Source organism: Myxocyprinus asiaticus, chromosome 42 (assembly GCF_019703515.2).
Source record: "Myxocyprinus asiaticus isolate MX2 ecotype Aquarium Trade chromosome 42, UBuf_Myxa_2, whole genome shotgun sequence".
Taxonomy (NCBI): Eukaryota; Metazoa; Chordata; class Actinopteri; order Cypriniformes; family Catostomidae; genus Myxocyprinus; species Myxocyprinus asiaticus.
This window is the reverse complement of record NC_059385.1, coordinates 8,577,102-8,603,443: the sequence shown is the minus strand read 5'-3', so window position 1 is coordinate 8,603,443 and position 26,342 is coordinate 8,577,102. Positions and strand designations below refer to the sequence as shown.

Sequence of the window (26,342 nt, the reverse complement as noted above, 5' to 3'; positions counted from 1 at the left end):
ACTTTTGTGAAAGTGAGCTCAGCTGAACTTTAGTCTGCAGCCACTTTCCTGTGTATGAAAAAAAAAAAGCAAGCCAACGGTCCCTCCATGTTCCTGTGCTGTGTGTGATTATGGTGTTGAAAAAGAAAGATAGAGAGTGCTGTAAGCCTGCTAGCTCAATAAATATGTCTTGCCAGATGCTCTAAATGATTTTATTTGAGTAATTATATTTAAGTTCTTTTGATTTATATTTAATTATTTGAAAGATGATGTAGCTTGTCCCCCGTGTGTGTTGCTTTAGTCTGAATGGATTTGCTCTCTGCAGCTGTGCTACGGTCTTGTGGCTGTAAATTTTATTGAGATGAAGAGCACCAGTAAATCATCCTTTTTACTCTCTCGGCAGGTTTCCCAGCAACAGCGTATGGACCTGTGGCGGCAGCAGCAGTGGCAGCGGCGCGAGGTTCAGGTAGGGCAACCTGGGGAAGAGGCGGCTACATGGCGTACCCACAGAACGCAGGGCCAGGTAAACACTCTTTACCGCCTGTGTTCTGAGTGGCCACTGCTGTCCCCAGCCGACCACTTTAAAAACATGCACACACACTCACCATCTGTCCTTCATAAATGTCTACGTTCTCCATACTGTATGTTCACTCATCACGCTTCTTTAATAGCGATCAACCGTTATGGGTTTTTTAATGGCCAATGCCGATATCTTGAGAGTAGGGTGGCTGATGAAATGCTGATAGATATGATATCAGACAATTTAATATAATAGTAAATGACATGTACAGAAAAATTCAATTAACTTTTATTTATCATTACTTTTACTCTGAATTTCACTCAACTTTGCCTTTATTAAAATTTAAAATAAATATTTAGGATTTAATTAGATGGTAGATAGCAGCTTCTGGTTTGATTAGTCATTTATGGCTGGGCGATATGGCTACAAAAATTATATCTCCCAATTTTTCAGCCTTTTGAATATATTTTAAATATTAAATACATGTGGTAAAAATCTAGTTAAAAACATTGAAGCCATATTTGCCAGTTTTTCACCATATGAACATAAGGGAGAATGATATTTAACCGTTATTTACCAACTTATATTTTTATTAAAATGTTGTTGTTTTTTTTTTTTTGTTGTTGTTTTTTTGAATGAACAGGGTGTGCAAAAAGTACAACTTAACTCACTTTTTTGAAGCCAGTTTAATGTTGTTATAATACTGAATACTTAACGTGGGACCCATTCAAGTTTATTATTATAATATAATTCTGTATTATTATAAGATCATTATTTGAGGATTAGATTTGTTTTATGCAATATATTTCTGTCGTATTTACTTCACCTTCTCCTGTAGCTTTTATTTTGACTGAAAAATGAAAGCGTAGTGTGTATTTGACAGTTTACAATTCTCCTCGTTGCAAGTCTGGTGAAACGCGGTCACTGTCTCCTTTTCTGTGATAGGCCCACAGTGTGAAGTTTTTAGATTTGTATAATACATTTTAGAGGTACAGACGTTTGGAATTGCGTGAAGGAGTGAACCTGCAGCACTTTGCTTTCACAATGCACGGGACGCTGACACAGCCAGGATAGCCTTCTTTGAGTGTCACAGACTGACCGTCACACATCATTCGTGAGCCAGACGTACACAGTTTAGATCCTGACTGATATAATACGCACTTCAGAGGAAAAAATATGAGCGCTCCACAGGATTATGCGCTTCACAAGAAGAAATTGCTGGATTTGCGCATGTTTTGTGAGGTTAATAAGATCTTTGAAAGAAATTCAGTTTTTTTTTTCTTTAAAACAAAATATCTGTATATTTGCAGCCGATATATGATAGTTGTATTGCTATCATTAGACAAGACAAAAAGTTACAGGAAAGTGTTGAGGAGAGGGAGAATGAAACGCACAAGCACTCTACACATCATGAGCTCATGTGTGTCTGCTCAGTCAGGGGACTGCTTGAATAAGACTTTGTTGCACACCGGTCTATTATTGTGGTAACGCTATGGTTCGTATCAGCAAAAGGAACAGTCATTCATGCGTCTCAGATGGCTCCATCACGTGCAAAGCAGATGGTTCTCGGCGCCATCACAACTTGCAAAACTCATCAGCCAAACGCCATTTAATATGAAAATACCAAACATCAGCTGATTTATTAGCTATGCCGATATATCGGACGACCACTAGTCTTAATCTATTTCTTCATTTAGTTACTCCTCAACATTCAGTTCAGCTTGATAAACAAGACAACCATCTCTGCTATGATGCCAATGCCCAATCAATTGAGGGCACTGCTGAGATCAGATCCAATCCTGAATTTAAACTGCCCCACATTGTGGTGTGAGAAATATCTGTTTCAGTGGAAGCAGTCTTAAAGGGATTGTTCACTCAAAAATGAAAAGTCTAGCATCATTTACTCACCCTCATATTGTGGACAACAAACAGAGATGTCAGGCAGAATGTTAGCCTCAGTCACCTTTCACTTTAAAAGATGCCATGAAAGTTAATGGTGACTGTGGTTGTCATTTTGTCTAACTTCTCCTTTTTTGTTCCAAAGAAGACAGAAAATCATACAGGGTTGGAACAACATGATGGTGAGTGAATGATGGGAGATTTTTTGGGTAAACTGTCCTTTTAAAAACAGTTCTAAGTTTTAAGAGGTGCACACGGATTTCAGAGTGCTCAAACATGTAGACATGCTTGTGTTTACATGTGGTTTCTTTCTTTGGATGACTGTGTGTGTGTGTGTGTGTTGGTGGTTGACATTAAAATACACAAGCAGTACATTGTGAGAATAAACAGTGCCATGGCACTAGATACCACTGCTTACTGATTAAACATCTAAGTGACTTGACTCAAGTTGGAGTTTATTGGCCAAGTAAGATTACATTTAAGAGGAATTTGTCTTGGTGAATTGCTTTCATAAATTCACTCAGTCTCTCATCTGAATTCATCCTGCGGTGCCCTTTTTCCCTACTGTTTTCTGTGGTAGGGAGAGTTTTAGTGATTCAGATGCAGGTCTGTTTCCCTGAACCTAACAGAGAGACTGGAGACACTGTGAGCTCCACAGGCGCCTCCTCCATGGGAGGCGCACAGCCTTCTGGAAGCTGATCTCCCAGGTGCACAAACCTGCAGCGTGTGTGTCCAACTGATGTGCCTTGTACTTTCCTGCTTTGCTGAGACATCTCCCTCTGGATCTTTCTGTCCCTTTTAGAGCAATGAGCTGGTCTTTCAGAGGAGGAGCCTGGGATATTTCTTGTTTTTCCATGAGGTTGCTGTATGCGGATCAATCCATCCGTGATCATTAAGGCAGGAAGGACTCATGTCTTTCTCTTTTGATTTACCATACCATGTTCAGTCTCTCCTTCATCCGCACATCTTCTATTTTTGTCTGTCTTTATCTTCTCTTTCCCTGGTGAATTGGTAGTTGACGCTAGACGCTAACAGATCAGTGAAAAGGGATGAGTTTGCTCAGTAAATGGAGTGCAGTGGAGGCAGTTTCCTGTACCCTGGTGTATTGTGGGAGTCTGCAAAAGGTTCAACATTGCTGTGCTGTGTTATCTTGAATAAGGAATCTTGTGTCAGGGGTTTTTCAATGGCCAGCAGTTGCTGCGTTTAACCCCAGTGTCCTTCTAAATCTGCTGGTCTTCAAGTTTTCCACATGACACTCAGTACTGAGAAACAAATCAACAAATGGGGTCAGGTACATTCGTTATAATTAATAAATTGAAGCTTGGTAGAGATACAGCGTGTTTTCAGTGAGTAATGCTCTTTGGAAACCATCTCTGTGGTTCTCCTCTTCCTCCAATCCCAGTTTTCTGCACAATTTGTTTGGATCTTAGTAAACAGATGAGAGCTATGCTGTTGCGTTCTGCTCTGCTGCGGTGGGCTGCCTGCCCGCCAGCCTGGGCATGAATATACTCCTGTTTGGCAAAATACCTCACATTATCTGAGATCATTATCCATTTCATCCCAACAAGCTCTTCGAGCCTTGAAAAGCATGTCTGCAGAAAGGGTTTTTTGGCTCATGTTTAAGAGGTAAGATAAAACTGGCTCTTTGGCCCCTATAGGCTCTGATTTCCCAAGGCCTCCTGCAAAATAAGATAAATAATGTGCCTAAGGTTACAGTAGTGAGTCCCCCTCCCATCTTATTAGTCACACCGATCAGATCCCTACAGCTGAGCACAATGGGAAAAACCACTGTGAATCTAGGGGTTGTTTTCACAGTAGACCATATGTAGAGTAGCGCCATATTTGATTTTTTGATGGGAATGAAAACAGGCTGCTGTGTTTTCATCCACATAAAAAATTAAATATGGTGCTACTCTGAAAAAGATCTTAAGAGTTTTTGGTGCAGACTCGAGTCCATGTGTGACATCAGACATTCCCTAGCTACAGTAGTAAACAGCTGCCACAAATACTTACGATGGTACTCGCACTAATAACACAAATATATTACTGTTCAAAAATCCAACGTAAAGAGGCTTTGGGCAATGGGGAAGGAGGGTATTTTATAAAGAGTCCGATTATAAAGAAAACTTTAGAGTCTTTGTCAGAGCTCAGCTTTTTTTTAAAAGCCTGACACATGCTGAGCCTCTACCTGTTGTGTACATCTACAGATCATAACACTCAGTGTCAAAAGCATTTTAACTGAGCCGTCACTAATTCAGATCTACCACCCTGGATTTCTGGAGATACTTTGTCATTCAACAATATAAAAGCATAGAGACCTGAGTATATGCCAGAAAATGTCAAAATAAATCATGTGTTAAAATTAATTAGAAAGCCTTTCTGAGCACCAAAATGACAAGACATTAAATATGTATTATTTATGAAATGTCAGCACTTACTGTAAGAGAGGTCTAGTGATGTTAATTAGCCAGCCGTTCGGTCAGAAAGGACTGTTTTAAATGGAAAGTGAAAGCTAACGCCGGGCATGGACGTTTCTTTCGCAACCCCCCCCCCCCCTTTTTAACTTGACTTAGGTGGAAATGGAGAGGCTAATTACAGCTGCCATGTAATTCAAATCTAATTTGGGGGCCAATATGATGGACTTACTGACATCCAGCATGAAGTTGTTTGTTCTGATGGCCACCAAGGATTTCAATGGGGACAGAGTATTTGTGTGTGTGTGTGTGTGTGTGTGTGTGTGTGTGTGTGTGTGTGTGTGTGTGTGTGTGTGTGTGTGGATGATCACACACTTGTTCGGTGATGCACTCTTAACCAGCTCAGTCGAGTAAGTTGGAGAGGAGAGACACTGGCCTGTGTTTTATCATGAATGTGATCAAAAGCTCTTAGACTGTTTGACAAGTGGATTTCCTCTCTGGAGTTAGTGTGTGAGATAGACAATTTGAGGTCACTTCTATCATCTGGTAAAGTGGAAACGAGAGGAGCCGTTAGTCGTTATCCACTCATAGAGAGCCACCCCTCTGATGACGGCATGCTGGGAGAGAGGGAAAAAAATAGAGAATGAAAACGAGCAGAACAGTGATAAGTGGAGTCAGAACGTCGTATGAAACCCACTGTCGCCTCCTCTCTATCTCTGTTCTTCTAGAGAGAGATGGTGAGACTGGAAGAGTGAAAGAGGGTGAGAGGGGTAATTATCGTCAGAAATGAGGCTCGGCGAAAGATTTGCACTACTGGGCCTGCTGATCCGGTCACCACGGCAACGCCGACCCACTCATTTGTTTTGCAGATGAGTAATTACATCCAATTAGACTACAGAGAGAGAGAGAGAGGGGGAAAAAAACAAATGGAAGGAGGAGTCTTTTGTTTCACACTGATAGCTGGAATATTAATAATTGGGCTGAAGATATGATCTGCAGCAATACTGTAACTGGGAGCTGAGACGAAGTCTTACAGTTTTCTTCAGTGGTTCACACCTGAGGGCATCACTTATGCACACACACTTTCTTCCACACTGTTCTTCTCACCTAGATGTATCGAGCTAAATGAGGGGCGAATGAAAGTCTCCATGGCATTTATGTAGTTGCTGTCAATTATTGCCCCCATTCAGGACTTTCTGACTCTGTTCGTTATGCTGTCCATGGGGTGGTACGATGTAAAAGTTAGTGCTCAGCGTTGGTAGCTGTTAGGTTGCTCATTTGATCTTCACATGGAGCAAGCCATCACCATTCTGCCCTTGAGCAAGGCGCTTAATCCCATGTTTCTTCAAGGTTAAATTATTGTTCCTGTAATAAAGTTCATGGCAGTGTTTTATGGAATGTGGTTTTTTTTTTTTTCATATGTAAAAGATGCCAAAACAAATTACACTGGCCCTGGTCATGTGGCAATTAATAAAGATTCAAAATATTTATATGTTTATATGCATAAAGCTCAGAGCCCATGATGTGCCTGAATATTGTTATAGATGAAGCGCTACAGCAGATGTCCATACAACTAAAACACACTTTGATTGTTGTTAATTAGCAAGCTGCCTCTTGAATGCACTCTGAACATGTGTTGTTTTAAAAAGATCACAAGAAAGCTATTATTTCTCTAACTTTGATGTCAGAAAAACGTTGCCCGATCCCTCTCTATTTCTCACCTTTGCTCAAGTGAAAGTAAATCATTTGTATTCTCTGAAAAGAAAATGAGCAGAGGAAGATAATCAGGCAACCACATGCTCCCAGATGGCTGCTTCTGCTGTCTTGCCATCCAGCTGAAGAGCTCTTTTCAGCCTCATTTTATTCATATCCTTTTACACTGATGGCACTATCATTAGAGGCAATCTACCTGAACAATAAAGGTAATTTTCCCTGCCTTTATTAGAGAAGACCTTGCCGATTGAGCACCTTGTGCAGCTGAGGGCTAATTGTCTGTGTCAGCATAAACAAAGGAGCTGTGTACATCCGTTGTGTGTGTGAATGCCGGCTTTGTGTACTGCCTCTCTCAGTATCCTGTAATCGACAGAATTAGGCAGATGGAACAGGAAGCTGCCATTGTGGTGTCCTGGCAATCTCAGACTTGTGGAATGCGTGTGGCTGGGTTCCGCGAAGACGGCATGGGAGGAGGGAAATTGTGTGTGCACCAACCCGTGCCCGACTCAGCCATTTAACAAATGGAGGAGCCTTTGTAGAGGTCGACTCTTGTTTGTTGTTAAAGATCTAATTACAGAGTGCAGAAGAGCCAGCGGAAGCTTGTGTAATTAGCGAGGAGCACAAGACCCACTTTGAAATTCAAGAACGACTGAAGATTAGAATGCACATCGGAAAAATGGATTACGAAAAGAAAGGGGTGTCTCTGGCCTTTGTTTTGCTAGTGTGTTTTTGTTTCTCGCCTGTAAGTAGAGGGCAGAAAGTTGAGATTAAGCGTGAAAGTCGTTTTAGTTTGCAACAACAGGGTGGGTGGGGAGGGATGGAAAGAGAGAGGAATATTTGCAGATCTGCGTTTTGCAGAATTCCACAGATTTTCTGCAAATTCTGCCTATAAAGTGCTAACTAAAAAGTCTGCAGTTTCTGCCTGCCTGGGTTTAGGTGTTAACTGAATTATATGCAAGAAGCCCTACAATTCCTTCAGTTTAGATAGAGATTTAAATGGAATAATTTGAGCTGCACATTTCATCACATTTTCATCATTTGATTTGTCAAGTCACATATTACAGTAAGGAGGAAGTATTGGAGTCATGCCATTCCTCAAGTGCTTGAGCGTAATTTGACAGGCAGGCGTTTTGCCCACAAACCATGAACGGTGAGGGAAAGTTGCAGAGCTGATGACAGAGAAACTACTTATAGCTTCTGATTACTCTTGGCAGCTGTTGAGTGTGTAATCAGCACTGTGATGTTCAGGTCCCAGACCCCAATGAAAAGCAAGCGTTCGGTGTGGAGATGGAAGATGAAAAGCCCATGCAGTGGATCTTGGTATTCTTTGATTGAATTGTCTGCTGCTTCTAAATGGGCAAAGAAGACTTTCAATGCCGTTTGTATATCAAACCTGCATTGTTTGAATATAAGATCAGCTATAAATTTCAGCATAGTTGGAGCCGTCAAATGACATTCTCTGAGGCGTTCATAATCTACCATCCCGGTGAAAGGGATAGTTTGTGTGTTGATGTCCATCTTCCCTCACCAGTTCTAATGTTGAAGGCCTGTAAACATCAATGATGTTGTGTGTAGGCAAGAGAGTCACTTGAAATGTGACCAGAATGGAACACAAACTCAGATAAAGTGCTTTCTCAGGACAGATACTCTCTGCTTGTAGATCCATCATCCTGAGAGTTTACTAAGTCTCACCTCACACTACTTTTTTGTTTGTTCTCTCATGGGTTTCTCTCAGGTTGTTGCTAGAATCATTGAGATTCAGTCAGCTTGGTTTAGTGGGCTTCATTTTGGGTAACCACTAACAACCATTTGCAAGCTTTTCGGTCCAGTTGTATGTGTTTATCTGTGTTAGTGTGTACAGTATGTGCGCATTATTCAGCCTCATTCTAAATTGTAGTCTCCTGTCACACAAACCAGCATATCTCACCACACCAGTCACTTAACCTTGGTATATCATAGTAACACATATCCTTCAATGATGGCGTCCAACCTCTACATATCTCCCAGGGTTCCCCGATTACGACTTTTATTCTGGGCCCGGTGACCAGCGGGGAGCTCCCTGCTCCTTTACCAACTATGCCACCTTGGGACCCCATACAGGTCAGATGCTGCAAAGTGAGCACGTCACCTCTACCTGCAACTCACCCTCCCAGCACCACCCAAGCCCGGACCACTTTAAGAGCTCAGGTGTGTATGGTACATTTTGTCCTGTTCTGCTTCTAACACCTGCTGATCATGTCCCATTCATTCATTGAGATGGATTACAAAATCTAATTTCCTTCTCAATAATTAAAAAAATAAAATAAAATAAAAATAAATAAATCTCAAAACATAAATTTATGAGTAGACCAGTGTTTGGTCACATTGCATGCTGAATGTCCATATCTATCCTTTCTTTTTCAAGGGAAAATTCCCTTCCAAGTTTTTTTGTGAAAAGAAATCAGTCTCACTTGCCTGAGATCAGTCATTTCTTCACATCTGATAAATTAAACATATCTAAATTTAAACCTGTTTCAGGAGCATGCTGTGATAGCCTGATAATTTTTAGATTCACTTTTTGTTAACAAAAGTGCTTTTCATGTAGTGCAAAATAGAACGGTGTATCCGTTTACTGTTGCTGCAACGTGACAGACTCATCCAGTGAAGACAGCATCATTGTTTAGAATGGGAGTGATCTGCTTTTTTTGCATCGAGCTGTGACACTCACGTCTGTTGTAGACAGGGTGTTAGGTTTGTTCTAAATGAAGGTGAGTAATAGAATCCCTTAACAAAGGACCCTTCTACAAGGCCATTAGTAAAGTATATATAAGATGATAACTTTTCATTTTATTGCCACCTTTCAAGGTAAATATTTCTATTTGATTGGCAGTAACGCATAGTTTTGTGTAGGGTGTACCAAATGTGTACATTTGAGAAAGTAATGCCCTGCACTCTTAAGAGTACTCACTTGAATTACTCTGCCCTCCAGAGTGAGTAGGTAATAGTGATAATCACTTTCAAATGGAATTTGCCCAGCATTGTGTTAAGTGTAATGTGGAGTTGACTGTGTTTTCTGTATGTTCCTCCATCGATGTTAAGATGCTTTTGTGCTAGTAAGTTGAGCCTTTATTTGAGGAATCAGATATAAAACCACCCTCCAGTAGCGGTTTGAATCTGTGAAGCCTCTGAAGCACGTCAAGCCTCATTGTCTTGTCATTTGTCCCTCTAGCCTGCTCTCTTGCTGCCTGCTGAAAGAGCAAGTGAAGTCATGCATTGTATCACCCATCTGTGGTACGGTTCTAATCACTGTGGCGACAAGACTCGAGCCAGGCCAAGTGTCGTGGATCTTTGAGATTTGGCTCCTTCTGTCTTTCTTCTTTTGCCTCATTTCATTTGGCAGCCAACAAGAAAATGTCTATAGTCCTCCTGATTTACACCAGATCTATTCACGTAGATCCAGGTTTGGACCCTAGCCCAACCTGTGCTGATTCTAATGCAGAGAGCTCTGAATAAAGGCTATCTGCTCATGCACACACACCAAACTAGTATCTCTGAAAAATGAGTAATTTAATGAGAAAATTTTCTTAATCTTTCGAAATCAAACAATACAATTTTTATGTTATGACCCCTTTTAGATCACTAAATGGACATCCTTTCTTTGGCTGTAGTAGAAATAGGACATATTGCAGTTTTCTGCAATAGTCTCACGTCTATCAGTCTGTGAGTTTATAAGATCAAGCATAGATTTGCTGCAGGTTTTGTTGATATTGGCTTTCCATTTTCCCAACGGCAGTCTTTTCTCTGATGGTTCTTGCTAGATTTTGACAACTTTCACCAAGCGAACAAAAAACACCCCTTAGTTTTATCTTTTGTGTTGAAAGCAGAAACTCATCTACCCCGGTTCTGCAATATATGACCTTAATATTGCTTTCAGTGTAGGTTTAGAGTGTTTAAAGATAGAGCTCTATTAAATACAGGTGGAACTTGATATGAGGATTTGTCCAAATGTCTTCTGTATGCTTGTTGCTGTGGCAACGTGAACACATTGTGGGTCTTTCAGGGGTCTATATTAGCAATGTTGATTTGTAGCTTTGTGTTTGTGTTATGTCTACATCTCTGCATATCTGTCCCTGCTCAGCAAAAACACTGTTGTCCCACTGAAGAATGCAGAGGGTGACATAAATTAAAACCCAGTGCTGGAGTGGGACAGATGAGTCACCTGTGTCTTAAAAACATGCTGTGTAATCACAGGCCGGCGAGTTTAATTAGCATGTGTGCTGCTTAGCTACCAGTCAAAGCCAATAAATATAAGTAATATTTAGCTATTAAAGCTAATAGCAGTTACGGTTTAGCCCCAGGGTCTAATTTGGAGCATAAATACTTTTCTTGGCAGAGAGAGGGAGAAAATGGCATTCACCTTAACAGAATCCAACAATTATATGGAATAAGGAGTACAGTAGAAATATAAAACAGCTGTAAAAACTTGGTAAGCTGTAACATTCAGATAAGTTAACCTAGTGAAAACAGTAATAAATAGCAGAAATTAGCCACATTTGTATTTCAAGACAAAAAAAAATAAATAAATAAGTATGTAAAATGCAGCAAGGAGACTTCTTATTGAGTGACACTATAGCTGTGTCTCATTTTGAAGGCAGTGTGCTAGGTAGGACGCGTCCTTTGAAGGCTGCAGTATACCGAGCGTCCTCCTTTTAAACAAGCCTCGTTTAAATGAAATGGCCTACGTAGGACAAACGGAAACAGAGCGTAACATGGTTGCTATGACAGCAAGCCACTCTTTAATAAGCGCAAGCACTTTGAATGAGAAGGGAACAAAGTCCCTTTGGAAGGGAATGTATGAGGTAAATTTTAGGAGACTTGTAGAGAGAAAAGAAAATAGATTTTACAGTTGTACTTTTAGTCTATAATACCTCATTTTAATCATATATTACTATAATTATACATATTATATACTCCACTCCCGTCTACTGAGGTACTTCAAATTGGGAATTAAAATTACTTGCATTTAAATATCATATTTCGAGCAAATTGGCATAATTTTATTTAGACAAATGATATTCATTTCTGTTGAAGCAAAGAATTGTGGGTTGTGAGTGCCCACGAAGGATTCACCACATGCATCTTCCGAATTCCCGTGAAAGAAGGTCGCATTCGGAGTGTCCTACTCACTTTTCTGGAACGAGACAGCCTCGATGACCTATGCGGCTGACAAATGCGACCTCTGGATGATGCAGCCTTCCAAGCGAGACAGCCTATGAATAATTTTGTAAATCTGTTCATTCAAAAGTAGTCCAAAAGAACTGCCCTGTGTCCGAAACTGTGTACTGTCACAGTATGTATTGTATTTGATGATGGACGCAATTCTCTGCCACCAAAACAATACATGATTTTAGGTATGCATGCGAGTAGTATGCATAGATTTCGGACATACTTCATCCGGGGACGTGGACATTGACTCGTGACCGGAATATATGTCGTAAGAACAACAACCGCAAAAACTATCTGCTCTTGTGTTGTTAAACAAGCACCATTTAAGCACAAGCAACAGTTATCTTGGTATATGTAGTACTTACAGTTGAGAAGAGACCTCTGACTCGCTGTTCACCGCCATTCTTTTAAATCCAGCGTTTTGAACGTGACGGCGCCTCAGCTCCCGAGGGATTGTGGGATCGTTAAATTTCCGGTCAAGCCGCACTTCAGAATCTCGCCAGAAATAGTAGGTCATCTGGGTACTTCTTGCGTACTGCTTCACGAACACTGTGGATTCTGACATACTACTCATTGGCATACTGTTTTTGGCATACTATATCATAGAGAAGTATGGATATTCAGATATTCAGCACTGGTTTATCACAACAAACAGATTTCAGTGTGTGTGAATCAGAGAAAGTATATTTTGAACTTGTGTGGCCGATGTCACAACATAGGCCAGTTTTGACTGTGAGCTCTCCAAGCGGTTCTGATTGCAAAAATTAGTCCGTGAAGTGGTTTGGGTAAAGCCAGACATATCTAACACAGGCTTGAAGTTGTGATGCATGTGATTTCATGACCAATCTGTCTATCCTCTCCCTACTGCAGGTTTATACACTTGCAGTTGCTGATGTTCAGTTGTTTGGTGTCTTTCCTTGTTACTCCAGCTGTATTCTGTCACTCTGAAGAGACAAAAAGAATAAACACGAAGGAAGCTAGATATTTACATGCATGTTCGCACTCTTTTTAAATCTCTGCACATAGCGTGCTCAGCACAGCAGGAGAGTATGGATACTCCCATCTTTTGATCAGACCTATTGAATGCACAGCACAGCATGTGGGTGCATGCTTCTTTTGCATGCTTGTGTGCATGTTTTATCTATTAGAATATGATGGTTATCTACACACTATTTAAACTTTATACAATACAGGCCATGTGTGTCCATTGACATATATTTTCTCTAGAATCTAGACAGCAGCTGTCTCTGCAACCTCAACAATCATGTTAGCAAAGTTGATTTATCAGAAATTTGGTCTCTCCTTTACAGGTGCTAACCCTCCTCGGCCTGGAGGTTTTCCCGGTGCCAACAGTCCTGGACCTGTGGTAGATCTGTATGGCCCCAGCAGTCAGGACTCAGCTGTGGGAAATTACATCAGTGCTGCCAGCCCCCAGCCGGGCTCTGGGTTCAATCATAGTATTGCCGTGAGTAGCTTTCTCTTATTCCCTTTTTCACACTTATTAATACTTAGCGAGTGATCAAAAGATCCAAAGAATTAAGGAACAGTTTCCTATTTGTTGTGGTTTGTCTTGTTTTTTCTGTCCTTTGTCAACTTTATTTATATTTAACCTCTAGCTGAGAAGTCTGATTCTGATTGGCTCTTCATCCGATATGACTCACTTTTCTGTAAACATTTGATTGTCAGTGCAGCAACCTAAAAATTAAATTCTGAATATGAATATCAGAGGAATTAGTTCCATTCTACACATTCAAAATTACTCTCCCACCGATGAGTCACGAGCCTCGGTTAGACTGACACTTTCCTTGTCACTGACGTTTTGTTTGGGGAATAAAAGCACAACAAATAGTTTAAAGGAAGTGAAAAGCTTCCATGGTTGGTAATGAGTAAATTGTCCAAATCAGATGTCCATGTAACTAGCAGATGCTCTTGACACCATCTCCAAACAAAAGCCCTGCATTGCACAAAAGTTGCTTTAATTGGCTTTTGGCGGGGAGCTCACGGATTCTGTCTGCAGATGTCACGGATGTCAGGTTGCTGCTCGGTGTCAGCGCTGATCTTAATTTCACTGAGAAAGCATGTATAATGAGGTGCCAAATTGAAATTAAATTATCGGAGTGTCTATTTACACTAAGTGCAAATAGCCCATCTTGTTGGCAGAGGCTATTTACACTAACTCCGCCCACCATTGCTCAGACCAAACTCAAGACAGCCACGACAGATTTATTTAGGGTCAACTGCTGATCAAATGAAGGCGGGCTTATTTGAATTTGTCGCGATGGGGCAGAGACATTAAACTGGTTAGACATTTAGTGGATTAAGAGATTGGATAACTAAGGGTACGTTTACACGACAACAATGTACTAAAAACGGAAATGTTTTCCTTTACGTTTTTGAAAAGTTTCGCCTACAGATGACAACGTTGTCAAAACGATCCCCGTTCACACGGATCCGTGAAAATGACTAAAAACGGTGTATTATGCATACCAGGCCAGTAGTTGGTGATGTCACTTTGTAAAGAAACACTACGCGCCTGCGCACATAAGCATTCTTCCACAGAGCGGTGAATACAAACAATGAAGATGGCGAAAGCATCGAGCAATTTTTCTGGACGGACGATGAGGTTGCTTTATTACTACAATTACTTTGCTGGAGGAGTGTCAATAAACTCAAAATCTTGAGCAGCACAAACACAGTCCTGTAGTCTGCCATTGTAGTTTTGAATGTCTAGCGCGCATGCCTATAGACTGAACTCTCAATATTATTCAGTAAACATTTATACCATCACTTCATCTCCTGCCTTCTTCTGTATTCCCCCTGCTGACTCATGGGCTGGTAGGAGAGTAAGTTAACATAAGCTGTTGATGTTGACTGGTTTTGGATATCAGACAGAACTCTGATATATGGATACCTTCTGACGGAGAGAGAGGTCTTGTGTACACTGGATCTAACATGCATTTTTACTGCCTCATGTTTTCATATTCTAATCATATCATTGAATACTGTACATGGCATCACATCTCTGTCTATAGGCTATATACATAAGCGGTGGGTGAATGAATTGCAGGGTAAAGGTACATCAAATAAAATTAAGTCAATAAATAAATAACATTTAAAATACAAATACATTTTTCCATCTGAATCCATACATTAATCTCAAGATTTTCAAATTGCAGGTTCTGCCTACTGTACAATGTCCACACTCCATACAAAACACTACAAATGAACAAATTGTTGATTATTGTTATTTGCACAGACACCAGTATTCATATTGATAAGTATACATCTCAAATTGATGCCTATCAATCCATCATTCTTTATATAACACGTAATACACGTGCGCATGACGTCATCGTTTTCACAAATTCGCGTTTCTGTATGGTTACACGGAGACGATAACGGCATTGTTTTCAAAAACGTGCACTTTAAAACCCGTTTTCAAAAGTTTGCATTTTCAGGCCCCAAAATGCCGTTGTCATGTAAACGAACAGCCAAAATGCATAAAAAGTTTTCCGTTTTTAGTTCAAAACATTGTCGTGTAAACGGCCCCTAAGTGACTATTTGCGCTCCAATATTCTGGTGGAAACACAGAACTTTAGGACAAACTGCGTCCCCATGTGCAACTGTAGTAGTTCTGGGTGTAACGTCGGTATATGTATGTGTTGTCACGTTGGAGATCCAGGTTCGAATCCCACCCCTTGATATACTTTTTCCCATGTCTCTACTCTTAATATTTCTTATAATACTGCTTATAGTAATAAATAGAGATTCCTCATAGTGAATTGGTCACAGTGAAGGTTGGGGAGTTGAGAGAAGGATTTGATCCAGATAAAATTAATCATGGTTTTGCTGTAGTAATATTGTCGTAACCATGTGTTTTGGTGGAAACTATATAGTTCCGATGTACTAACCATGGTGTTACTACAGTAACATGTAGTTAATAGTAACCATGTTTAATTTTGTGGTTATTATAATTTTACTAGAAAAATGCCATGGTGATACTATGGTTACTGTAGTAAAACCATAGTTCATTTTTGTAAGGCAGGGGTAGGGGTTGGTGTAGGGTGCCTGTGGGACTCCAAATAAACTCAATAAAAATGCTGCAGTGATGCCACTATACTGTGTTAGTATTTAAACAGGGGTGTAAGAGTATCTGTCACTATTTGCACTAGAGTGCAAATAGCATCTAACACTATCATATAAGATGCTTTTTGTTGCTTTTTACACTTAGTGAAAATAGCATAAAGCAACAAAAAGCACTTAGTGTAAATAGCCTCTGCCTTATTCACCCAGATCTCACAAATACGTTTATTAACAAACTGAAGTACTGATTTTTATTTATGCAAGTGTTTGCAGCAGATTTCTCCTGCTTTTCACATTCACAACTTTATTTTTTTAGCACCTTTAGCAATTTAGCACAAAGTGCTTCACAAAACATAAAATCAAAACACACAGTAAAACACAAGGTAAAAACTAAAATTCAAATAGTAGTAAAAGCAAGTCTGTACAAATGAGTTATTAAATGAGACTTAAAAACAGACACAGATTCAGCAGATCTAATATCCCAGGGCAGGCTGTTCCATAATCGAGGGGCCTTCACTACAAAAGCTCTATCACCTTTTGTTTGGCATACAGCCAACAGTTCATGACAAGAAGATCTAAAGCCCTGTACACACATGCAGAGACTTCCAGTGACAGCGACTAGATCTCATTCATTTTCAACGAGAGCTGGTGACTTCCGGCGAGTAGATGTGGCCGTGGCGAGCGACACGACAAAGTTGAGAAAAGTTTAACTTTATGCAAAAAGGAGCGACTTTCAGGAGCGACAAACAAAAGGAGTGAAGAGGGTGTCAGGAGCATAAGTCACCCGTTTAGTTTGAGATACTAGAGTCAAATGCAGGCAAGACAGAGAAGTTTCGTCTGTAACCACATGCATGGATAAAAAAAAAAAGAAAAACGATGCATGGAAAAGAAAATGTTGGCAGTCTGAGTGAGCTTGATTCGTACATTGATAGATCGTTCATCTTATTAATGATCAGTGTTGGGTAACGTTACTTTTAAAAGTAACTCGTTAGAATATTGCGTTAATCCTTAAAGTTACTTCATTAAAAAGTTATTTTTTATGGAAAGTAAAGTGTTACTTTCACAGCCACTTTTTCTTCTGCAATGCATTCCATACAAGAGACATTATAGGTCATGCTAGCTACTGTACAACACTCATGTCAAAACAACATAGTAAACAAACAGGTATTTAGAAAGTAGGTCTTCACATCATATTTATAATAAAGAATCAATAATCCATCAACATGACAGCCAATATGAGTAATGAAGAATAACCACTGTCTTACCTAAAGCAGCAAAGTCTAACACTTGAACCTTCATCATATATGTCAATTTCAGATGTTTTTCAAAAGTCAGGATAAAATTCAGTGGGGAATGCCAGTCTATCATGTTCAAGGAATAAGTCTGATAAATAAATAAATAAATATTTTTCACTTATCTCAGTGCACGCTTGTTTTGAGTTTACAGATGCCACAACTTCAAAGGCGCACGTTGATACAACTTGAATGGAATCATTTTTAATGCTACCAAAATGTCATAAATAGTTTGTTTCATGAATCAAACTACTTGTTTATTATCCACCTTTTTCCTGGGGGTCTTACTGGGGAAACAAGTGTGGGTGGGACTTCCACCAGAAGTTGTTCTACAGCATTCCCTAGCTCTGGCTGCAGTCATTTTAAGACCCTGTTTACAGCTGTTAATAATACGTGTTTTGGATGATCTGATCGCAAAGGTTAGCGCTAAATATAGTTGTAAACGGGGTGCAAAATGTTTTGTGATTGGATCATAAAAAACACATACAGAGGTAGTCAAAAACCACATCGCATTTGAGATTTAAATGCGTCCTGGACAGCAGCGAAGCACCACCTCTCACCAGTCAATCAACTGGCGAACAAATGTTTAAACTTATGTGCGGATTTAAAAGGAAATAATCGTCCGATTGGGAAAACTTGAAAAAGTGATTACATACCCAAGTATGAGAACTTCACGGCTCTTCCTCAGTGTGTCTGTCTGATTTGAACATGCAGGGTGAAAAGATGACAAGCACACACATCTGAAGCTGAACTAACACAGGTACTCCACTAAAACAACCAATAATTTTGCTCGAAATGTTGCGTTTGTGCTTAGATTAAATCTCATCTGCATCTGGGAGAAACAGCGCACCGGTTTAGTTTGCGCTTTCTTTGTCTTTGACTTTTTTGCAGTTTATTAACGTTCAGTAACACACTGATATAGTTATTGATGTATGTCCATACAAAATCATACACACTCTCCTCAAAGTCCCAAAACCACAAATAAAGAATGAATGAACATACGGCGCAATAAAAGCTGTGTTAATTTGACAGCGGAAGTAACTCCCATATTTCTCGCTAAGCATCACAGGACGTAGGAAAAAGGTGGATTAAACAAAAAATTGGAATCTTTTTAGAAACTAAGGCATTTTCTCTGCGTACACAATCGATGTAGAACGTTGCTTGGAGTCACTGATCCAGCTTTTCTCATCCCATTCTCCCAGTTACAAGGAGCTCTAACACGGAGCAGTTTGGCTGCATAAGTCCTTGAATTGAGCGAGTAATTCACCCTTTGTATCATGTTGTGGCCAGTGGAAGACTAGTCTTATAATCCCTCTGCCTAAACGCATTTACTGATTTTTTTAATGCAGTGTTTATTTACACATGAATCAACTGCGTTTCACTCAACCGAATGTTGACCTCATATTACTCTAAAACACGAAATGCACATGCACGTTAGCGAGTTGATTGACAGACGATGTCTGTATCTAAAAGGTGATTGGCTCTTTTACCTGCAAGGCGGGACATCCTTCTACATCCATTGACTGTTGGGTGCTAGAGCTTCTTGGTTGGGCGTTCCAGTTTCTCCCATTCATTTAAATAGAAGTGACTCGTCTCTTTCTGCTAAGTAGTCTCTATAGAACAACAATGCCAATCATGCACTACGTCTCCTCCCTGAAGTCTGCACACTTTTACTCCCGATTTCTCACAATACAGGGACAGTAGAGGTGTAAAAAAGCGTTGTGTTTATTTAAAAAGTACCTCAGATATTATGGTCTAAAATAAAAAATATTGCGTTACTTTACTCGTTACTGAAAAAGTAATCTGATTATGTAACGCATTACTTTTATCGCGTTACCCCCAACACTGTTAATGATATGATGCATTGAGCATCTCCCCTGCAGAATGTGAATTTTTAGGGACAAGAAAACTGAATCCTTGTAAAATTAGAGTGAAATCATATTTTTACTAGCAAAATGTCTAATCTGTGATCAAATTGTCTAAAGATATGGCCAGACGTGCAGCCCACCAATAACGTTAGAGCGACAGCTGTAGGAACGCCCACGAGAGACTTCACAGTACTGAGACTAGCGACATCAAGCGATAAAGTCGCTACATGTGTGTACAGGGCTTAAGAGGTCTAACTGTTCCGTAAAGTCTTAAAAGTTCTGCTAAATATTCTGCTGCCAAACCATGTAGTGCTTTATATGTAATGAATAACATCTTAAAATTTGTACTCAACCCAGATCTAGTTTTGAAACCAGAATATTTCTGTGTGCTTAACTGTGTTAGAGATTTATATGGTGGTAGGTAAGTGATTAAAGGAACAGTTCATCCAAAAATTAAAATGTATTTGAGCATCATCATAAAGTCATCTTTTACTCACCCTCGTGTTGTTCCAAATCGGTGTGACTTTTGGAACACAAAAGGAGAAATTTGAGTCAAATACAATGCATACATTTTTCAGGGGCTCTCAAGCTCCTAAAAGGACAAAAGAAGAAAAAAAGTTTAATTAAAAGTAGTCCAACAACTTGGGTTATATTTAAAGTCTATTAAAAGACACTTAATAACATATTTAAGTCGTAGTGTAGCTTTTAAATCTGATTTGCACTTCTGCATAATGATAACTGATGTCGTGTCCCAGATTTGACATCAAACATGGGTTTTGCATGTCTCGTCACCAACCACAATATGGGCTGATAACTGAAATGTTGCAGGTCCAGATCCACAAGAGATGATCCATTGACTTACCACATTGTGCCCTTAACAAGTCCTTGTGGTCTTGAAGACCCCTTCAAGACCACATTGTACCTTTCCCCAGGTTGCTCAATGGGAAATTGTTACTTTAATAATTGTACATTGTCATTTAAAATGACAAAACGTCCGTTAAATGGCAATATTAAATAGTTTTAAACAACTGCTCCAGTTTGTTTTGCATAAAGACACAAAGCTATTCAGTGAAGGCAGAAATATTAACTGCTGTTTAGAAACTGAAGTGAGCAAAAACCTGATTTTTAAACTTCATTACTGCCTCCTGGCATCTAAATAAAACATGTCAGTGCATGAATTCATAACTTTATTCACTGACATTAGCGTGTTTCTGTGTGAGTGCCTGTGTGATCAAATCTAAATTTAGTTTGAGTTAGTTCAGCTGGACTGCTAGATGTGTGTGTGTGTGTGTGTAGCTCTTGATATCTCAGTGCAGAACATTAACACAGGAAATGACGCAGAACTAAAATGTTCGTCTCCATTTATTTTTCTGACACGTGTCACCAGTTCACCTCCTACTAGATCCCCTTCTCTTTCACTCTCCCTATCTCAAACTTGTCTTGAAGTATCAACACACGTCTAAGATGAAATAAAGTTTTCATACCAACACTACTTAAATGAGGAAACATGGAAGAAAAGCCAATATAAACTTAAGAAAGCCTTTCCTTCCTGTCCTCTAAAGCGCCTGGTGCGAGACTGACTTTGATTTATTCATATGGATTAGACAGATCCGCTCCTGCCATGCACACAATAGGCCGATGACAGGCCAGATAAGCAGCTGTGTTTCCCCAAAAAGCTTGTTGACAGTTTGCAGTTTTGCCCTCTAAATCAGCCGTATGGGTTTGCGAGTTCACAAATGCAGTCAGACAATGGGCAGGATTTATGTATTTAAGACTGATAAGCTTCACAGAAGAGGGATCAGGCAAAAACCCTTTTTTTCTACTACACTTTCCTTACTTTTGAAGGCCTTCAAGTTGCTTTGGTGTGGATTGTGGCTGTATTGGTTTAATTCCTGGTAGCATGAATGAAAGTGTTCTGTTAAACAGGAGCAAACAGACTTCTAAAGATTTTTTCATGCACATGGTTCATCTTTATGGAGTACAGATCTTTGGCCACATTGAGCTCAAAAGCCCAAAACATTCAGTTCCTAAAACAGATTTTACAAATTTATGAACCTCTTGATGACAACTGGAGAGCACAAATCCATTATTGTGACTTATGACTTAACTAGATTCTTTAATGAACTTTCTCCATGCTGGTCAAGGCTGGTTAGTGCTGGTCTGTTAACCAGTGGACTTGCAATGTCTGTCTGGTGAAACTGGTTGACCATGAAGTTTTGCTAATAAAGCAGTCTGCTGAGGACTAGTCTCATGCAGACTTTTGACTATCAGCATAAATCTGGTCCACTTTGCAGATTATTCTGGCCAAGAACCACCCACTTGAGCCTTATCTATAGTTTTGCCTGGCACCACATCATCTCCTTCGCATACAGCTCTCGATGACCAGAGGCATTTGTACTTGATGTGTACTGTGGTTGCACTCTTCAAACTATAGATGCCAGTACAGAGAAAATAGCAAATAATCTAGCAAGAAACCGCAGTGAAAAAGTGCTTTGCTGAACTTTACATTTACCTAGCCAGGTATAATATTAATACTTCATGTTCGCTGGTAATATACAATAAGGGAACTTATCAAAAACACTTAAAAACCAGTCTGTCTATTTCAAAACTCATGCGCTTAAGTTTACAGTGTTTTATATTCAGAGCCTAGTCAGGATGATGACTTTTACATTTAAGATAATTGTCTGAACTCCAATTACATTCAAACACACTAATAAAAATGCTCTTATTTTACACAGCACAAAATAAACAAGAGCTGTTTAATTATAGATTACTGAAGCTAAACTTTAATGTGTTGTTTAGACCTTTTTATTCAGTATGCAAAAGGTAGTGGATAAACAGGCTTACTTAACATTCTAAACAAAGACTGAGGAGATGCAACAGGTAATTTCAGTGAAACAAATTGTCATTTTAATACTGTTTGCAGTAGTTTTACTCTGGCTCAAAAGTGTAGGCACACCTGCCCTGCCCCTGTTCTTGGATTCATCCAGTGGGATTGAAGCACTTCGTTAAAAGTAAAAAAAACAAAAAAAACAATTGGCATGTGCATGACCGCGTGAAATGGAGCCTAGCGAAGCCTCGATGACATCACTTTGTGTGCACGAACAAAGGGACACGTTATGAATAAACCAGGCATTAAATAGGAAGAGACCATCTGACTGATATTTAAAGTGACCAAACACAATTGGTTTTGTTTCTACGTGATGTTCAGAGGTGGGTAAATCTGAAAACATGCTACAATCAGAGATCAGAGTTTAAATAATTTATTAAAATAATTGCAGAGCAGTCTGTTTAGAATTTCTGTCCATCTAAAAGAAATAAGTACTGATTATGTCACAATAATAACAGTTTTTCATAGTTTGCCACAAACCTTGCAAACTCTGGCAAACCCAGCGATTAATTTTCCCTCAAAACTGTTGTCAGACTAGTAAAAGCTAGAGGTCTGCTGCCTGGCCTGAGCCCGGCTGGGTTCGGGTTAATATAACTTCGGGTTTGAGTCGGGTTCATGTTTGTAATGAATAAAAAACAACGCATGTGAACGGATAACTAAGGGGCTTTTTACACTGAACATGTTTTTGTGTGTGTCGGCAATGTTTATCAATTGATCTTTGATGTAAACACGGGTCAGGTGGACATCTTTGACCGTTGCTTTAAAAAAAAGAAATTACATTCTTATAAACGCATGAGACAGGACCACTGTGGGTAGTCCGTGGGCATGCCGTCTGAGCAGAAACTAGTTGGTAACAAACCAGCACATCAGCATCCAAAACACAACATATGTTGATCCTTAGCTTTTCAGCAGGGTGGTCTACTGTCATAATCTCTCCCCATGATATTGGTTAGATCACAAATTTCATTGGCTTTTTTTTTCCCAATATCATTTGCTTTTCAGACAAAAATGAATTTCGTCATTCACAATGTTCTTTGTTTTGTAAACGAGAATAATGGACCTCAATCTGTTCTTAAAAGAGAAAAGTGAATTGCATGCTGCTTGAATGATTCTGTTGATCAAATGAACGCTGGCTTACACACATTATCTTTGTGTTTTCAGGGCCCTTTGATTGCCACAGCATTTACAAATGGATACCACTGAACGCTAACTGGAGGTGCAGCACCATCTCATTGGAGGTATTGTGTCTTTCATTTTGTCTGTTTTTAAAGAATGTTTTTCACTCTAAATCCCTTCTGAAAACATTTTTCCATTTAATTTAGTTATTCACATTGTTATTTTCATCCTCTAATTCAGCTAAATAGTAAAACTTGTTTTTTTTTTTTTTGTTTTTTTTTGCAACATTCACTACAGCATTAAGTTGCTGTTTGTTGTACTAGTAAGCGTAAGTAAGAGTCTCGTTCCATACACGGATGACTTGTGTTCTTCCATGGAACACCAAAGGAAATGTTCTACAGAATATCTGGAACACTCTTTTCCATCCAAAAAAAAAAAAATCATACAGTGACCAGGGGCTTTTTTAAAGCTCCAAAAAGAACAATACAAGCACCATAAAAGTGGGCTATATGACTTGTGTGCTATATTCCAAGTCTTATGAAGCCACACGATAGCTTTGTCTGATGAACAGACTGAAATGTGTGAAATATATTCACTGAAAATCTTGCACTCTGCCATAGCTTTCAAAATCCGTTCGCTTTTTCACATATTCCAATGTGGCACATTGTGAACGTTTACGAGCCTTTTGGCAACACTGATGTCAAACCTGGTCCAAAAAATAATAATATTTGAAAAATTGAAGGTATAAAACTATGATGCAAGAATTCGAATTTTTAGGTGAACTGTTCCTTCAATAACAGAAATATAGTCAGCTGTAACCAAAGTCTGAAGCATACGTACAATAATGCCATAAACAGATCTGCTGATAATCAACCAAATCACCAGCTGTTCTTGTCTGAATATACATTGCAACTGCATTCGTTTATGACATGATTTTTGCCATATTGCCTCTCGATCTGAATACAGACCCATCTGTGCTGGTAATGCACTTTGTCTGGGGGTTTTGCAGAGCAATACATTTGATGGAAATTCAACAGAAATTCTCTAATAGTTCAAGCTGTCATGTAGCTGATATTAAATGATCCAGAAGTGTGTATTGGCTTCTGTTCTCTAACGATCTTCATCTCCACTCTGATTCGCCACAGTTTGTCAGGAGGCCCTGGGAAAATGGCCGGAGTCTCTGATTGGTTTGTGTACAGTTGATGTCATAAGATTTCAAGTACTACAGGCTCTGATTGGTGAAAAGAGACAAAGGGATGGAACCAAATAAATAAGAAGGAAAACTCAAGATCGTCAGAAAACATCACTCTGCTGTAACCGTAATCCCACCCTCCTGTCACTGAAGGACTCCTCCCCATTTCTCATTCTTTCTTCTTTCTGTACGCTTTTTGAAATTACTTTAGATTTTAGTTGAGAAACATACTTTGATGAGTGAAGCAATTCTATTGTTCAGTTGCAATTATTTTAGGATTCTTTTATGAGTCAAAAGGGGTTTTGTTGTGTGTTTTTAGTTCAAAAGTGTTTGCAAATCTTGTTGGATTCACTTTCAGTGCCAGTTGATTTGAGAATCAGATTTAACATTGTCATTTTTTTGCACACATGGACAGACACAGCTCTGAAAGAAGAAACCATGCCGTTCATCCATATAAAAAAAAAAAAAAAAAAAAAGACTGTCTTAGTAGCTGTTTTTAATTCTTGTGAAGTCTCATTGTTGATCATAATGACCTATTTTTGGGCAATACAGAGGGAGAGGACTCCAATATTTTTATGGTCCTTTTTATATACCTATATACGTATATATATCCGTGTCGTTGTTGTTGTCGTTTAGGGAAATATGTATACTGTAACATTTTTTCAAATGAAAACATTGTGATTTCAAATATAAGAGAAAAAAATGTAAATGTAAATATCTTTCACAGCATATAACCAGTTCAAACATATTTTTCTGATGGTATGTCATAAAAAAAAATTCAGGTTGCAAATAATCAAAGAAAATTATGGTATAAACAGAACTCTGGTAACACATGATTTCTCAATTACTCTAAACACACAAGCTGAATCATTTTACAGCCGTAATACCAGCATATTCACACACACGACTACAGGACCCCACTCGCAGTGGGCTTCAGATTGCGTCAAATTTTGTATTGTTTGCTGTGGAGTTTTAAAAAGAACACTCATTCAAAGCACACTGCGTAGTGATCAACAAAAGGACTTAAATTTTTCTGTGTTCTGCACATTCTGACACTTTTATACTCCTGCGGAAAAAAAAAAAAAAGTAACTTGCTATGTTGTCTGTTGTTGTCAGTGTTGTCTATTAGAGGAAGTTCCTCTTGATTTTGGAAACTGTTGTGGACTGTACATGAACAAAGCATTTTATTTCTCTTTTGAGTGAAGGAAACAACCATTTTTACGAATCATACCTCAGTCCTGTGAGATTTAATTTATTCAGAGAGCAAACAGACAAATGTGCAGATAAGTGTACAAAGGAAGCTTTGCACTGTGTATGTAAGAACGAAGGTTTTCTCTTTGCACATGCTAGCTGTCATGAGTGACCTTACGGAGAGCTGACGTATGAAATATTGTTTAGTGAATGTTGCTTTTTATTTTTCTGCCGCTGGCGTCCGGAATGCAGGTTGAGAAAAAGCCAAACGAAAAGCAATCTATTACTTGTGTGGTCAGATTTCATTTCACGGATATAGCCAACCTTTTATCTGAAATATTGACATATTTTAATATACAGCCAGTTGAAGACACTGAAAAAATGTTGGCCCAAAACCTGGCACTGTTGTTCTGATTTCTTGTATGATTAAAAGCTGGTTTAGGTCAAATGCATAAAAAAAAAAAAAAAATGCTGATTTTTAATGTTAACGATCTGATATGTATATTCTGATGTAAATGTGTCTTTTTTCCTGCTGCCAGTGTAAACTGTTTTGTTTCATGAATTCTGTTTTATTTGATGTAGTCTGGTGGTCAGAGGCACACGTGCTAAATGCTGAAGCCTCTAAAAGATATACAGATCCAATCAAGTAATAATATTTAAACATATGAAAGGAACAAAAGGTCAGAATAGAAGAAAACTATTGTAAAGTTCAAATGTAAACAAAAATGAAATATAAAACATTAAAATGTTCTCTGATTTCAACACATTTTTTATTTCTTTTTGTGGTTCTTGGTATTATGAAGTAATTCTTCAGTTGAGATTTGCACACATTCACCCATTTATTCATTCTCTCCCTGTGCATTCTTTTCTTGAAATAAGATTCAAGAAAGTGTTATCCATTAAACCAGCGACTTGACTCTGTTTCTCTATTCATCTTGGTTTTTTTAGTCTACTCTAAGTGTAAGTGCAGCAGAAATCCT

General features: G+C 39.0%; 1 protein-coding gene across 6 annotated transcripts in view; it reads left to right on the top strand.

Moving 5' to 3' along the window:
- LOC127433128 (RNA-binding protein Musashi homolog 2-like) overlaps window positions 1-26,128 on the top strand; it is a 266,122-nt gene extending 239,994 nt beyond the window's left edge. For 2 of the 6 annotated variants that reach the window (XM_051684798.1, XM_051684797.1), the window contains 5 exons: window positions 383-502; window positions 8,533-8,712; window positions 13,041-13,195; window positions 23,025-23,101; window positions 24,125-26,128. In XM_051684798.1, the coding sequence (XP_051540758.1) occupies window positions 383-502; window positions 8,533-8,712; window positions 13,041-13,195; window positions 23,025-23,066 (497 nt within the window). In that variant the 3' untranslated portion in view covers window positions 23,067-23,101; window positions 24,125-26,128. Of the gene's footprint in view, window positions 1-382; window positions 503-2,978; window positions 4,207-8,532; window positions 8,713-13,040; window positions 13,196-23,024; window positions 23,102-24,124 lie in introns of those variants that run through there. The other 4 variants (XM_051684800.1, XM_051684802.1, XM_051684801.1 and 1 more) reach the window with 4 other exon arrangements.
- Window positions 26,129-26,342: the final 214 nt, after the last annotated feature.